Source organism: Pan paniscus, chromosome 18, assembly GCF_029289425.2.
Source record: "Pan paniscus chromosome 18, NHGRI_mPanPan1-v2.0_pri, whole genome shotgun sequence".
In the NCBI taxonomy this organism is placed as follows: domain Eukaryota; kingdom Metazoa; phylum Chordata; class Mammalia; order Primates; family Hominidae; genus Pan; species Pan paniscus.
Window position 1 is genome coordinate 81,180,368 of NC_073267.2, and position 14,523 is coordinate 81,194,890.

Here is a 14,523-nt window from a genome sequence, read left to right on the forward strand (position 1 = left end):
GCAGATTTAAGTGCTAAGCAGACAGTGAGCCAGCTAGGTCATTCCTATCTTCCCTTTAACTTTCTCACTGGAGAGATGTGCTCTATTAAAATCTGACTGAATTCTTGAAGCCCATACGTTGAGTGCAACATTGGGGGTTGTGAGTAGAATACCTGGACATTTTTTAGAGGGAGTTCCGGGTGCCACCAGCAGAGAAGCGGGCTGCAGGAAGGGAGGAGGGGTGTGAACCTGTACCAGCTAGCCCTGGCACTAGGGAAGTACTGGGAAGGGGCACAGAACGTGGAGGGAGCCTGAAGAGAGGTGTGCGTGTCAGGCTGGCAGGGCTGCTTGGAAAAGTGCGGGGACCCACTGGGTTCCCAGGCTGCCCTCTGTAACTGAAGATCATTGATTTTACGGGAAACCATGTTTACAGACAGAGTGCTGATCGACCTGCCGAGTTGACTTCTGCCTCCTTAAGTAAGAACTACCTTTTTCTTATTGACTGGCTGATAAACAGAGCGAGAGAGAGACAGCCGGCTGTTGGGGGGGAGTGGTAGATGCCCCGAGACCCTTGAGCCGCAGGATGTGGCGGATTGGAGAGACTTCTTTACCTCTGTGCGCGCGTCCCCCTCTTCTCCATCTCCATCCCTGCACCTCCCAGGGACCACAGGGAGTCTAAGACTGACCTTCCCTGGTTACCTAGCAATACAGGTACCAAGGACAGAAGAGCTGTGCTTGGTACCTGTATTGGTGAAGATGGAGTGAAGCAGAGAGTGTCTTAAGTTTAATGCATGGTCCCTGAGGATGGTGTGAAAATGCAGATTCTGATGGGGCAGGAGGAGACAGTGCATGTCTCTTAAGCTCCCCGGAGAGGATAATGCTTCAAGTCCACAAACCACGCTTGTTTGGCAAGGCTGCAAACGGGCCTGTTTGTCACAGCTGGTGCGCATGGAAAGGAGGCCCAGGGGAGGTAGCTTGGGTCCTGCAGTGGGTTCCTCCTCTCCGACCCATGTCCTCATGGCTGCTGCTCCCCGTGAATGGGTGGGCTCTAGTCTCACCACCACAGGGTCACCAGCCACCATCATAGGTGGGTACAGTGTCATTCTTTCCTGACATCTTCCGCTTTGGAGTAGAAAACAAAGTAAGGGAGGTTTTAAAAGTCCCAGCCCCTTGGCTGGATAGTTTGTGGAAGAGGAGGAGGAATAAGAGGAGAACGGAGCAAGAGAAGCCCACCAATTAATTGGTAAACGCTTGCAGGTTTCTCTGGCCCAGCCCAGGCTGGAGAGGAGATTGGCTTTGCTGTCGATAAACAAGTCCCTGGTGCAGCATCAAAGCTGTTCTGCTTTATCAATCGTGGCCCCCCCTTCCCGCATGTTCCTGTAACTTACCAAGCATTTATGACATTGATTTTACAATCGGGCTGTTAACCCTCCCGCCCCTTCAGGCCTGCCAACCTTTTTGGTCCAAGCTGTCAATCAGATGTCATCCAGCCAATCAGAAGCATCCCTAAGAAGAGCCGCCCTGCAGCCTCACCTGTATCCCGGCTCAGCCTTGCGAGGAAGTCCCATTGCGTTTGCTGTTTGGTTTGGTTGGTTTGGTTTGGTTTGGTTTGGTTTACTGTAGTCATCTCTGTTTTAAGTCAGTATGTCCTTTCTAAGGCTCACGGAACTTTGTGGTTGCAAAATCTGAAGTTATAAACGGAGAGATAGGGGTATGTGTTTGCATGTGTGTATTAGACACATCATAACTTTATTCTTCCAAAAAGTTATTTCTCCCTGAGACTTCTGGTAAACCTGCCTTCCCCAATTTTTCCCGAGGGGGAGCTGTTGTCTCATTGTGCAGTCAATAATCAAGAAATGAAAAAAAAAAGATTGAGAAGATAGGGGCTGTCGGGGAGGGGAGTGAGATCAAACCTGGCCGAAACCTTCACCGGCTGAGTGTGAATGAGATGGTGGGTGGAGGAGCAGCCACATGTTTTCCAGGAGGAGGAGCAGGGGAATGGTGGCTGGGGACCTACGGGCAAAGGATCAGGGCTCTGCGAGGTGCTGAGCTGCCTGTAGGAGCAGGGCCAGACGGAATAATCACCCCTGCGATGATATTACTGCAGGAGCAGAGTGGCCGTGATCCGATGCCTCCCTCCCCAGGGACATGAGGTCTCAGAGGGCACATTCAGCTCAGTGGCACTTTGGAGTCGGAAATGGAAAAGCCCCAGGGCTGAACGACAGCTGGTTGGGTAGCGACTAATAACTAAGAGGCAGGTGTGGAGCTGGGGCTCACCGAGCCCAGCTGCCGTCTCGGCTTGCTACTCAGATCCTTGATAGCAAAAACCACCAGGCACGTGGGGAACGCACTCCCTCCAGCCAGGGCCAGATAGAAGCTGCTGGAGGGGGTGTTGGCAGATCCAGAGTCTGGTCCATTCCTGCTGGAAATACCAAGCTCACGTTTTGCACCTACGTAGTTTTAGTCTGAAGTCAGCTGAGTCACAGGCCAGGGAGCTTGACTGGTATGGGTGGAGGAGACAGGAATCTGGGGACCCATCTTTTCTTCTGTTTCATGGTGGTCAGATTAGCACTGAGCCAGTTTTTAGATTCAAGCCCCTCTGTTTTACTGCTTGTAAAATGGGACTGATGCCTCCCAGATCTGGAGAGGACTTTGCGGAGTGTGTCTAGTCCTGTACACCTGCCCTGTGAACCTCAGGGTCCTCACCCGCCTTCTTTGAACTTCTCAAACTAGAACCATGGTCAGTAAAAGCGACGGCTGCAACTGTTCTAAATCCATGAGCGTATCCCACTTTACCATCCTTTTTCCAGGGACATTGAACCTCCCTCTTCTCAGCCCTCCCCTCTGTTCCCCTGACCCACAGACAGCGCGCGGAGTCGGGGCTGACTTCGTGTGAGCTGTCCATAAGTGGTAGGGCTGTGGCTGTGACCTCGTAGGGGGCTGGAGAGATGACGCGTCCCGTTCTCCACTGTGGCCCGTCGAAGCTATGCTGGCAAAGAATGGAAATTCCCGCTAGTCTTCAGGGGCAGAGCGGTGACAATTCGAAGCCGAAGAGGGCTGCTCCTGGCCTTCTTTCCCCATATCCCTCGCTCAGGCTGTTGACCCGGCCACGCCACCCCTGTGTGCTGGACCGTGTGGGGCAGTGTCCCCAGGCCCGCCCTCCGCCCTGTGTCTCTGTGTTGTGGGTGTTGTGGACAGAAGCCTCTTAGAGCGCTCCGTGCGGTAGGACCTCAGCCTCGGCCCTCCTAACCTCTTTCCTTTCTCTCTCTCTTTCCCCTCTCTCCCTCCTCCCCCCTTGCCTCCGCCCTTCAGGTCCGAGCCTCCGTACTGGGTGCAATGAAAGCTCCACGCAGGCCTTACCATGGAAGGCTGTGACTCGCCCGTCGTCTCGGGGAAGGACAATGGGTGCGGTATCCCTCAGCACCAGCAATGGACTGAACTCAACAGCACCCACCTCCCTGACAAACCCAGTAGCATGGAGCAGTCCACAGGCGAGAACCACGGGTCCTTGGACAGCCTGAGGGCCCCCTTCAATGAGCGCCTCGCGGAGAGCACCGCGTCGGCCGGGCCCCCCGCCGAGCCCGCCAGCAAGGAGGTCACCTGCAACGAATGTTCGGCCTCCTTCGCCAGCCTCCAGACCTACATGGAGCACCACTGCCCCAGCGCGCGCCCCCCGCCACCCCTGAGAGAGGAGAGCGCCAGCGACACCGGTGAGGAGGGGGACGAGGAGAGTGACGTGGAGAACCTGGCCGGGGAGATCGTCTACCAGCCGGACGGCTCCGCGTACATTGTGGAGAGCCTGAGCCAGCTGACCCAGGGCGGGGGCGCCTGTGGGAGTGGCAGTGGCAGTGGGCCTCTCCCCTCGCTTTTCCTGAACTCTCTCCCTGGCGCGGGGGGCAAGCAAGGGGACCCTTCGTGTGCTGCACCCGTGTACCCGCAGATCATCAACACTTTCCACATAGCCTCATCCTTCGGGAAATGGTTTGAGGGCCCAGACCAGGCTTTCCCGAATACCTCAGCCCTGGCGGGGCTCAGCCCCGTCCTGCACAGCTTCCGCGTGTTTGACGTGCGACACAAAAGCAACAAGGATTACCTGAACAGCGACGGTTCTGCCAAAAGCTCCTGCGTATCCAAAGATGTTCCCAACAATGTGGACCTGTCCAAATTCGATGGCTTTGTGCTCTATGGCAAGAGGAAGCCCATCCTGATGTGTTTCTTGTGCAAACTCTCCTTTGGGTACGTCCGTTCGTTTGTGACCCATGCGGTGCATGACCATCGAATGACCCTGAGCGAAGACGAGCGGAAAATTCTTAGCAATAAGAACATCTCCGCTATCATCCAAGGGATCGGCAAAGACAAGGAACCCCTTGTAAGTTTTCTGGAACCAAAAAACAAAAACTTTCAACACCCTTTAGTTTCCACAGCTAACCTCATAGGCCCCGGACACAGTTTTTATGGTAAATTTAGTGGCATTCGAATGGAAGGGGAGGAAGCTCTCCCAGCGGGCTCCGCCGCTGGCCCCGAGCAGCCCCAGGCTGGTCTCTTGACCCCCAGCACCCTGTTGAACCTTGGCGGGCTCACCAGCTCGGTACTGAAGACCCCCATTACCTCAGTCCCCCTGGGGCCTCTGGCTTCCAGTCCTACCAAATCCTCAGAGGGCAAGGACTCTGGGGCGGCAGAAGGAGAGAAGCAGGAAGTGGGCGACGGGGATTGCTTCTCTGAGAAGGTAGAGCCAGCCGAAGAGGAGGCGGAGGAGGAAGAGGAGGAGGAAGAGGCGGAGGAGGAGGAGGAAGAGGAGGAGGAAGAAGAGGAGGAGGAAGACGAGGGTTGCAAAGGACTCTTTCCAAGCGAGTTGGATGAGGAACTGGAGGACAGGCCCCATGAGGAGCCTGGGGCCGCAGCAGGTAGTAGCAGCAAAAAGGACCTTGCTCTCTCAAACCAAAGCATTTCTAACTCCCCCTTAATGCCTAACGTGCTCCAGACCCTGTCGAGGGGCACAGCTTCTACTAGTTCTAATTCTGCTTCTTCCTTTGTTGTCTTTGATGGTGCGAACAGGAGGAATCGTTTAAGCTTTAACAGTGAGGGCGTCAGGGCCAATGTGGCAGAGGGCGGCAGGAGGCTGGACTTCGCTGACGAAAGTGCCAATAAAGACAATGCCACAGCACCAGAACCAAATGAAAGCACAGAGGGTGACGATGGGGGCTTCGTTCCCCATCACCAGCACGCTGGCTCCCTCTGCGAGCTTGGGGTTGGGGAGTGCCCCTCGGGGAGTGGCGTGGAGTGCCCCAAATGCGACACGGTCCTGGGCTCCTCCCGCTCGCTGGGCGGCCACATGACCATGATGCATTCTCGTAACTCGTGTAAGACACTCAAGTGCCCCAAGTGCAACTGGCACTATAAGTACCAGCAGACCCTGGAGGCACACATGAAGGAGAAGCACCCGGAGCCGGGGGGCTCCTGTGTCTACTGCAAAACCGGGCAGCCCCACCCCCGGCTGGCACGAGGCGAGAGCTACACGTGTGGTTACAAGCCTTTCCGCTGCGAGGTGTGTAACTACTCCACAACTACCAAAGGCAACCTCAGTATTCATATGCAGTCCGACAAGCATCTCAACAACATGCAGAACCTGCAGAACGGAGGGGGGGAGCAGGTCTTCAGCCACACTGCCGGGGCGGCGGCGGCGGCGGCGGCGGCGGCTGCGGCGGCGGCAGCCAATATCAGTAGCTCTTGCGGGGCCCCCTCGCCCACCAAACCAAAAACCAAACCCACTTGGCGGTGCGAGGTGTGTGATTATGAGACCAACGTGGCCAGGAACCTCCGCATTCACATGACCAGTGAGAAGCACATGCATAACATGATGTTACTGCAACAGAACATGACCCAGATCCAACACAACCGCCACCTGGGCCTCGGCAGCCTGCCCTCACCCGCCGAGGCCGAGCTCTACCAATACTACCTGGCCCAGAACATGAACCTGCCCAACCTGAAGATGGACAGTGCTGCCTCGGACGCCCAGTTCATGATGAGCGGATTCCAGCTGGATCCCGCCGGGCCCATGGCCGCCATGACGCCTGCTCTAGGTGAGGATGACTACGTGTTTGTCTGTTTTCATGATAGGAATTTAACCAGGGAGAATGGTGAATAGGGTGAGATAGTCCTGTGGATTCAGTTGACTCTGGTCTTCTCGAGTGGTTTTTGTGTAAACTGGAGTGTCTTACAATCAAGTATTCTCAAGAATCCCTTGAACTCTGTGTGTACATATGGAAGAGTTTATGCATTCAAAAGAGATATGCTTGTACTCTGGCTACGTGGGGCCAGGATTAAAATGTGAGTGTTTCCTCTAGTTTTCTGTTCCCATTCTCTCTTTCTCTGTCTCTTCTTTCAATTTGAAAAATCACTATAATCACCTGAAACTTTGGGGTTTCATCGAATATTTACTGAAACTTACAGGAAACTGTAGCTGAGGCAATCATCTCAATAAGAGGACTAGGGACAGTTACCTCAATGATTTAAGTAGAGACAATCATCTTAATAATAGGAATTCGGAACCACAGTGTACGTTATTCAGATAACCAAAGGCTGATTCTGTGCCGAGCTGGGAACCATCCAGATAGACTTCTCAAAGTTCTCTGTATATTTATGAGGACCTCGATGAAAGAGATGTTTTTTTTTTCTTGCTTATTTTTGATGAGTACTTGGTGATTAGAATAGTTGGAAATTAATTGGGAATTAAATTGCCCCAGTGGCACTGTTGTGAGGGGTGTGAGAGATGAAAAATGAGTAAGTTGTAAAAATTGTCCATCAAGGAAAGTTAACTTTTAATAGCAGTTAGATCCTGGTTAGCGGAGCCTTCGTTGCCAGGAAGAATGACCTCTGCTTTAGAGAAGCTGATTTGGCTCTGTTCAGGCTCCCAGTCTTACCAATTGGCTTACAATATCTAGAATAGGACCAAGAGTGTAGGATTTGGGTGCTAAAAACTTTGAGTTTTTACGTAGAATGAACCACAGCCACTTTGAGGATAGCTGCTGCTGCCAAAACAATCTACAAATGGGTTTCATGAGAACCTTCTGATAGTTGGGCCACGCGTGCCTCCACCCGGTATGCTTCAAACAGGATCCTGCCTGCGTCCCATCCCGTGACGCTGCTAATGGACTTCGTGGGACCAGTGACAATGGCCTGAATTAAGCAATATGCCATTATTGACATGGGAATAGATGGTTCTTGGCAACGGAGTGTCAGTGAGGACTGTTTTTCCAGGATGGCTTAGATGACTGCAGGGCCAGGCCTCAGCAGTTGGCAAGTGTTTATTTGTGTGGCATTTTAGTGCTAATTGTTGCCGATGAGTTATATTTCAAAGCATTCCATTGGTTTTTCTTGCTATGTATTCAGTTTTTAATCCTTAGTACTTTAATCTCATTTTCCATTTTGAAATATTTGCCTGTTGATCCTTTATTACCAAATGATTTGAGGGTATTTGAAACCAACTGGCTAATTGTGGATGCACAAGCACTGGTCGTCTTATTTGTCATCAGGGTGAACCATGCACACCAGGAGATGGGAGTGAGTACTCTAAGGTTTTCTTTAAGCCAGTAGGAATTAGAAGGAGTCATAGAATCTTGGGAGGTAGATCTTGGAGCAAATCAAACATAATGGAGGTGGAATGAAGACAGAACGTGGGTAGGTTCATGTTGGGTCAAAGCGAGGGTTTTTTTTTTTTTTTTTTTTTTTTTGAGACAGAGTCTCGCTCTATCACCCAGGCTGGAGTGAGTGGTGCCATCTCGGCTCACTGCAACGTCCACCTCCTGTGTTCAAGCGATTCTCCTGCCAGAGCCTCCCAAGTAGCTGGGATTACAGGCACCCGCCACCATGCCTGGCTAATTTTGTGTTTTTAGTAGAGATGGGGCTTCACCATCTTGGCCAGGCTGGTCTCAAACTCTTGACCTCAGGTGATCTGCCCGCCTTGGCCTCCCAAAGTGCTGGGATTACAGGCATGAGCCACTGTGCCCAGCCTAAAGTGAGGCTTTTTAATTACCTTAAGAACAGGTAACTAAGGCTTGTATTGAGAAGTAGAGAAATATTTTGCTTTCACACCAAGTGTCTGTGAGTCTTTGGGGCATCATGCACTGTCCTGGGCATTGCGGCAGATTCAGAAGGAGCAGAAGAATGAAGCCCTGTGTTGTAGACACACATGGAAGGGCCACACCGTATTTCTTAGACTGGAGCTCTTCCTCCCAAAGGATTTATCCAGCTCAGTCACAAAGGGCTCTTGAATTTCCAGTGTCACTACTTGTTGGCCGAGGGGAGTCCCTGGAAACCTGTGCCTTCCTTGGGCCGCGAAAACTGCTGAGAAGGTGTGAGAGCCACAAATCCTTTATGCCAGAAGCGCAAGTGGATGTGGGGGCCATAGGAAGTGTCCAAAAGACTTGGAATTTGAGTTATATGACCTCAGTAGGAGAAACCAACTTATGGAAATAAAAACAGCCATAACTTTCAGTTCTAGCTGTGGCTGTACTGGTTTTTTTTTCCCATGGTCCATTTATAAGATGGCTGTAGGTGTTATTAGATGTGACTGAGTTCTGCAGGGAGAAAAATGTTTTTGTGAAATACACTCCTCTTTACAAGGTGATTGTTTTCATACTTCCCTTGGCAGAGCCCTCTTTAGTATCATCAAACAGACACTGATTCTGGGGTTGCTTCTTTTCAGAAGCCTTTGAGGAAAGGCTTGGGGCTCCTTCGCCTAGTACAGTCGGATCTGCTGCTCTTTGTAGACAGCACATTAGATTTGAGACCTTGTGAACATCCTCCCAAACCTTCCTTTCGACTCTGAAGTTTAGCATAGCACCAAGAAAGGGGTTGCTTGTTGGGGTGGCTGTGTGTTTCCCAAGTAGCCAGCCAGCCCCTGGACACCTGCACAAGGTTTAGCAGCTCCGTTCGTCTCCCTTTGATTCCAGAGTGTGCCTCTGAATCCATGCGCCTTCCTGAGGATGTGCTGATGGGTGGGCTCACGTGTCAAGGTGTCAGTTCCAGTGTTAGAGTTAGGTGCATACCCAGAGATGGGGACCTGCTCCAAGACCACGTATCCAGTGTGGCTCAAGACTAAAGACCTGCCAAGTTCTTTTTTTCATTTCTTTTTTTTGAGATGGAGTTTCACTCTTGTCGCCCAGGCTGGAGTGCAATAGCGCAGTCTCGGCTCACTGCAGCCCCTGCGTCCCGGGTTCAAGCAATTCTTCTGCCTCTGCCTTCCGAGTAGCTGGGATTACAGGCATGCGCCACCATGCCTAGCTAATTTTTGTGTGTTCAGTAGAGACAGGATTTCACCACATTGGCCAGGCTGGTCTTGAACTCCTGACCTCAGGTGATCTGCCCACCTTGGCCTCCCAAAGTGCTGGGATGTGACAGGTGTGAGCCACTATGCCCAGCCCCAGTTTCTTATTTATAGGGGCCCTGCTCCTGTTTGTGAACTGGGTGAGATTCCCCCACTTTGTGGCAGCTGGATTAGCGGATTTGTAGGATTCTAAGCCCTGGGCTTGTTTCTCTGAGGCATAGTTCTCGAAGGGAGTTTTCACTTGCCTGTCATCCTCACTCATTTCAGCACTCTGCTGCTTCTGTCCTTTGCATTTCATTTTAACAGCCTGGAATGCTGGCCAGGCATGGTGGCTCATGCCTGTAATCCCAACACTGTGGGAGTCCAAGGATCACTTGAACCTGGGAGTTTGAGACCAGTCTGGGCAACATCTCGACAAAACATTTTTGTTTTAAGATCAGCCAGACGTAGTGGGGTGCACCTGTAGTCCCAGCTACTTGGGAGGCTGAGGCGGGTGGTTCACTTGAGCCTTGGTGGCCCAGACTGCAGTGACCCACTCCAGCCTGGGCAACAGAATGAGACCTTGTCTCTTGAAAAAAAAAAAAAGCTTAAAGTGGAAACTGGGACTTCGTTCCTCTGCTTATTCCAAGGACTTCTCATTTTCACTCAGGCTTCAGCAAGTGACAGCTGAATTTCTCTTTAGAGCGATGTTGATGTGCTGGGGTGAAATCTAAAAAGTGGAGATGATTTGATGCTTCAGGTGGTTGGCATCAGAAACAAATATATGTTTGCTCCTTGTCTTACCCTCCGGGCAGTTTCTGCTTTGACTGAACACTGAGTATGTTTCCTGGATGTTGCCTGGCCTTCGTCCCTGTTAAGGGATGGAGTTTTTAGGCTTTTTTTTTTTCGTTTTCCTTTCTGTTTTTCTTTCTTATCCTAAAAAGACTGACATAGTTATGGTTCCTCTCACCAGGGGAGATGGGAAGACAGACAACAAGCCGAAAGCTTCCTAAGTCTTCTGGAATGCATGTGCAAAAGATTTCTGTGGCTTGCTAGACTGTCTGTGAGCTTCAAACGCAGCTGCTGGTCTGCTTAGCAGAACCTGTACTGATCTTGTCACTCGAGGTGACTTGTGTAGCGTCAATAAGAAAATCATAAAAAAAAGAAAAAAATATTTTCTCTGATGAGCCACTGACTTGGATTCTAATCAGTTGTAAAAAATAAAATAACCTCAGCCCAACCACACATAAAAGGTCAAGTTTAAATTTTAGTTGGGAGGTGGGGCAGACCTAATAGCTCAAGTGCACGTGTGTTTAGGAAAGAGAAACTAGACGCCAGTGCCCAGCCTTCTGCTTGACCGTACGCTTCTAGGAACTGGAGGGAAGGCTGCTCTTTTTAAGCCATTCTCCTGGTAGAAATAAGCCCTTGCAGTATTAATTTACCATAGCAAATGTGAGCTTGTACCCGATTTATGCAGGGCAGTGATGGACTGAAAAAGACCAGAGTGGGAGAGGGAGGAAGAGATCTTCGCCCGGCCCTTTCGTGGAGACGTGGAGCTGAGCCTCGTGTCTCACTGCCTGTCTCAATCCACTTCCTGAACGTGCAGCAGTCCCGCTCTTTTTTCACTCTTGTCTGGCACAGCAAACATTTGGGCGTCTGTGCACTCTGTAGAGGGCCAGCGAGGATAAGACTGGACCCCTGTCCTAGGGAGGTGGTGCCCTGATGGGGATCCCAGCTATGGTGCATCTCTGTAGGTAGGTGACTGAGTGATAAAGGGAAGGTGATTGGTCCTAGGGTAGCCCCACATGTCACCCAGGACAGAGGCTCAGGAAAGAGAACAGGTAGCCCTACTGAGAAGACATGGGAGGGTTGGCAGCATTGACTGACGGGAGGGATATTGACCAGAGGGCAGCAGTGAGGAGTAGAGGGATTACTCCCCAAGTCTTTTTTTGTTTTGTTTTGTTTTTGAGACAGGGTCCTGCTCTGTCACCAGGGCTGGAGCTGAGTAGCATGGTCTCAGCTCACTGCAGCCTCTGCCTCCCAGGCTCAAGCCATCCTTCCATCTCAGTCCCTGAGTACTGGAACTACAAGCACACGCCACCATGCCTGGCTAGTTTCTTTTGTATATTTTGTACACCATGTTGCCCAGACTGGTCTTGAGCTCCTAGGCTCAGGTGACCTGCCTGCCTTGGCCTCCTAAAGTGCTTGGATTAGGGGTGTGAGACACCACGTCCAGCCCCACTCCCCAGATCTTTGCTTTAGAGATGCACTATCCAACCCAGGCACCACTCACCACCATGTAGCTTCCTAAATTTAAATAACATTGAAAATTCAGTTCCGTAGTTGCATTACCCATATTTCAGGTATTTATTAGTCACAGGTAGCCAGTGACTGCTGCACCAGATGACACAGCCATAGATTGTTCTCAAGGTGGCAGAAAGTCATGTTGGTCACTGCCACCTCAGATACATTCTGGGCCCAATTCTGGTTCCCCATGAAGGCTTGGTATGTTACGATTGCAGCTGTAACTCATTTCCAATTTTGGAAGGTCTGCAGTTTGAGATTCTGTTATATCCAGTGAATGATACATATTTCTGTCTTTTCTTGGATCTTAGAGAAGGGATGAATTGAAATATTAAGAGGTGGCTGGGCACGGTGGCTCATGCCTGTCATTCTAGCACTTTGGGTGGCCAAGGCAGGTGGATCAGCTGAGGTCAGGAGTTCAACACCAGCCTGACCAACATGATGAAACCCTGTCTCTACTAAAAAAGACAAAAATTAGCTGGCCGTGGTGGTGGGTGCCTGTAATCCCAGCTACTTGGGAGGCTGAGGCAGGAGAATCGCTTGAACCCGGGAGGCAGAGGTTGCCGTGAGCCGAGATTGTGCCACTGCACTCTAGCCTGGGTAACAGAGCAAGACTCCATCTCGGGAAAAAAAAAGAAAAGGAAATATTAAAGAGGCTATGGCTCCTAACTTTTCTAGGTGTTCTTTTCCTAAAGAAAGAAAATACAAAACCTGCCAGAAATCTCAGAATGTCCGCAGGAAAGATCGAAACACATCAGGTTGACTATGTTTGTTTGTTTGCTTGTTTTCCAGCCAGTAGCCCTTTGCAACACTTGAAATGTCATCTTCTCCTTTTGGACCCCAGTTGAGGGTGGCGGAGGGCTGGGGGGTGCCTCAGCTGTGGCCGTGACCATGAGCCTGGTGTCTGACTCTCTCCTTCTCTCCTTCCCTGCAGTGGGCGGTGAGATCCCCCTAGACATGCGGCTCGGGGGCGGGCAGCTGGTGTCAGAGGAGCTGATGAACCTTGGCGAGAGCTTCATCCAGACCAACGACCCGTCGCTGAAGCTCTTCCAGTGCGCCGTCTGCAACAAGTTCACGACGGACAACCTGGACATGCTGGGCCTGCACATGAACGTGGAGCGCAGCCTGTCGGAGGACGAGTGGAAGGCGGTGATGGGGGACTCATACCAGTGCAAGCTCTGCCGCTACAACACCCAGCTCAAGGCCAACTTCCAGCTGCACTGCAAGACAGACAAGCACGTGCAGAAGTACCAGCTGGTGGCCCACATCAAGGAGGGCGGCAAGGCCAACGAGTGGAGGCTCAAGTGTGTGGCCATCGGCAACCCCGTGCACCTCAAGTGCAACGCCTGTGACTACTACACCAACAGCCTGGAGAAGCTGCGGCTGCACACGGTCAACTCCAGGCACGAGGCCAGCCTGAAGTTGTACAAGGTAAGGCCCAGCTCCTTATGGCTCAGGCGCTCTTTCTGAAAGGAGGGGGTTGTGCACCGGGGAGTTAGGGAGCACTGGGGAGGAGTCGGACAGTCTCTGGCATGGCCTGCTTGGCTGTTGGTTGGGAACCTGTAGTTGAGAGGAGAGTCGGCGGTGTCCACTTTGTCACCAGGTGGAAACGTGACAGGTTCAGTGAGTAGCTTGACTAGCTGAAGGTTCTCTTTCTGGGTGCCCAATTTTGGGTCAGATTTTGTTGACAGCGCCTCTAGGGTTGGTTCTTTTCTTTCTTACATGGGCTCTTTTGCATCCTCTGTTTCTGTGGTTTCCCTCTCTCCTTTAGGCTTTCTGTTCTCCTTTTCCATCTCTTTATTCCTTTTTTTTTTTTCTATTTCTCCTTTCCCGGATGCTCCTGGGGTGTTTTGTTCCTCCCTTCCTTCTTTCATCCATCCATCATTCCACCAACATATGTACACTGGGTACCTTCTCAATGACAGGTACTGTTCTGGGCATTTGTTCACATCAGTGCATGAAACTGACCAAAAAAAAAAAAAAAATCCCTGCCCTCATAGAGCTTCCATTCTTTTAGCAGGAGATAGGTGAGAAACGATGGATAAATTTTGTAGCAGGCTAGAAGGTGCTAAATGCTGTGGGGAAAATTGGGTCCATGAGGGGCCTCCTTTGTTTTTTTTTTTTTTCTTCCCCCCTCTGTTGCTTCCTGGGTTCTGTGTCCTCTTTCTCTTCCTTATACTTTTTCTTCTTCTTCCTGGGCTTCTCCTATCCTCCCCCTCTTCCTCTGTCTCTTCTCCTCTTCCCTCTTTCCTGTCCATTTATTCTTTCTCTCCCTCCACCCTCCGCTTTCCCCCCAGCCCTTCCCTCTACTCCGTAGACGGCAACCGAGGAGGAGGTGCTCCGGATACTGTAAATAGTCCTTTCACTTGCACGGCAGAATTGCTCCAGACGTCTCTATTGATTTTCACTGGACTTAAAGCCTCACCTTTTTCTCTAATCATCCCATAATGGCTTTAGTATGAATAATCAGGTACAAATCGCCATAAATCTCCCCGGCCTGATCCCACATACCTTCCACTCCCTCGCTCTCTCTTTTCATTTTCCTCACTCCCATTATCAGCCTCTCCTCCTGCCTTTCACACTGTTTCTCGCGTCTTTGGGCCCACGAGTGTTTGGTTTCTGCTGGCCCTGAGCTAGTTGAGTCCCTACTCTACTCAGCGTGATTTTAAACGGAGATTCCACATAAGGAAGACTTCTAGTCCTTTCCCCATGTTGGCCTCTGCCGGGATTGATAATTGTACTTCATTTTATAGTTGTTCCTTCTCAGGATGTGGGGAGGCCTGCATAACGTAGTGCTTAAGAAAGCACTTTAGGGAAAGGAGGAGAAAGCAGGAATGAGGTAGAGGGGATAGAATGTTCTGGAACTGACTGTGGACTCAGCTATGGTGCAGTGAGGAAGGTCTGGACACCACGCATCCAATCCCCTCATCTCAAAT

The 14,523-nt window shown here is 51.1% G+C and overlaps 1 protein-coding gene across 3 annotated transcripts in view; it reads left to right on the forward strand.

Moving 5' to 3' along the window:
- Positions 1-14,523, forward strand: part of ZFHX3 (zinc finger homeobox 3) — a 272,637-nt gene that overhangs the window by 95,368 nt on the left and 162,746 nt on the right. For all 3 annotated transcript variants that reach the window (XM_034940594.3, XM_008954876.5, XM_034940595.3), the window contains exons 2-3: positions 3,292-6,059; positions 12,522-13,018. In XM_034940594.3, the coding sequence (XP_034796485.3) occupies positions 3,341-6,059; positions 12,522-13,018 (3,216 nt within the window). In that variant the 5' untranslated portion in view covers positions 3,292-3,340. The remainder of the gene's footprint in view (positions 1-3,291; positions 6,060-12,521; positions 13,019-14,523) is intronic.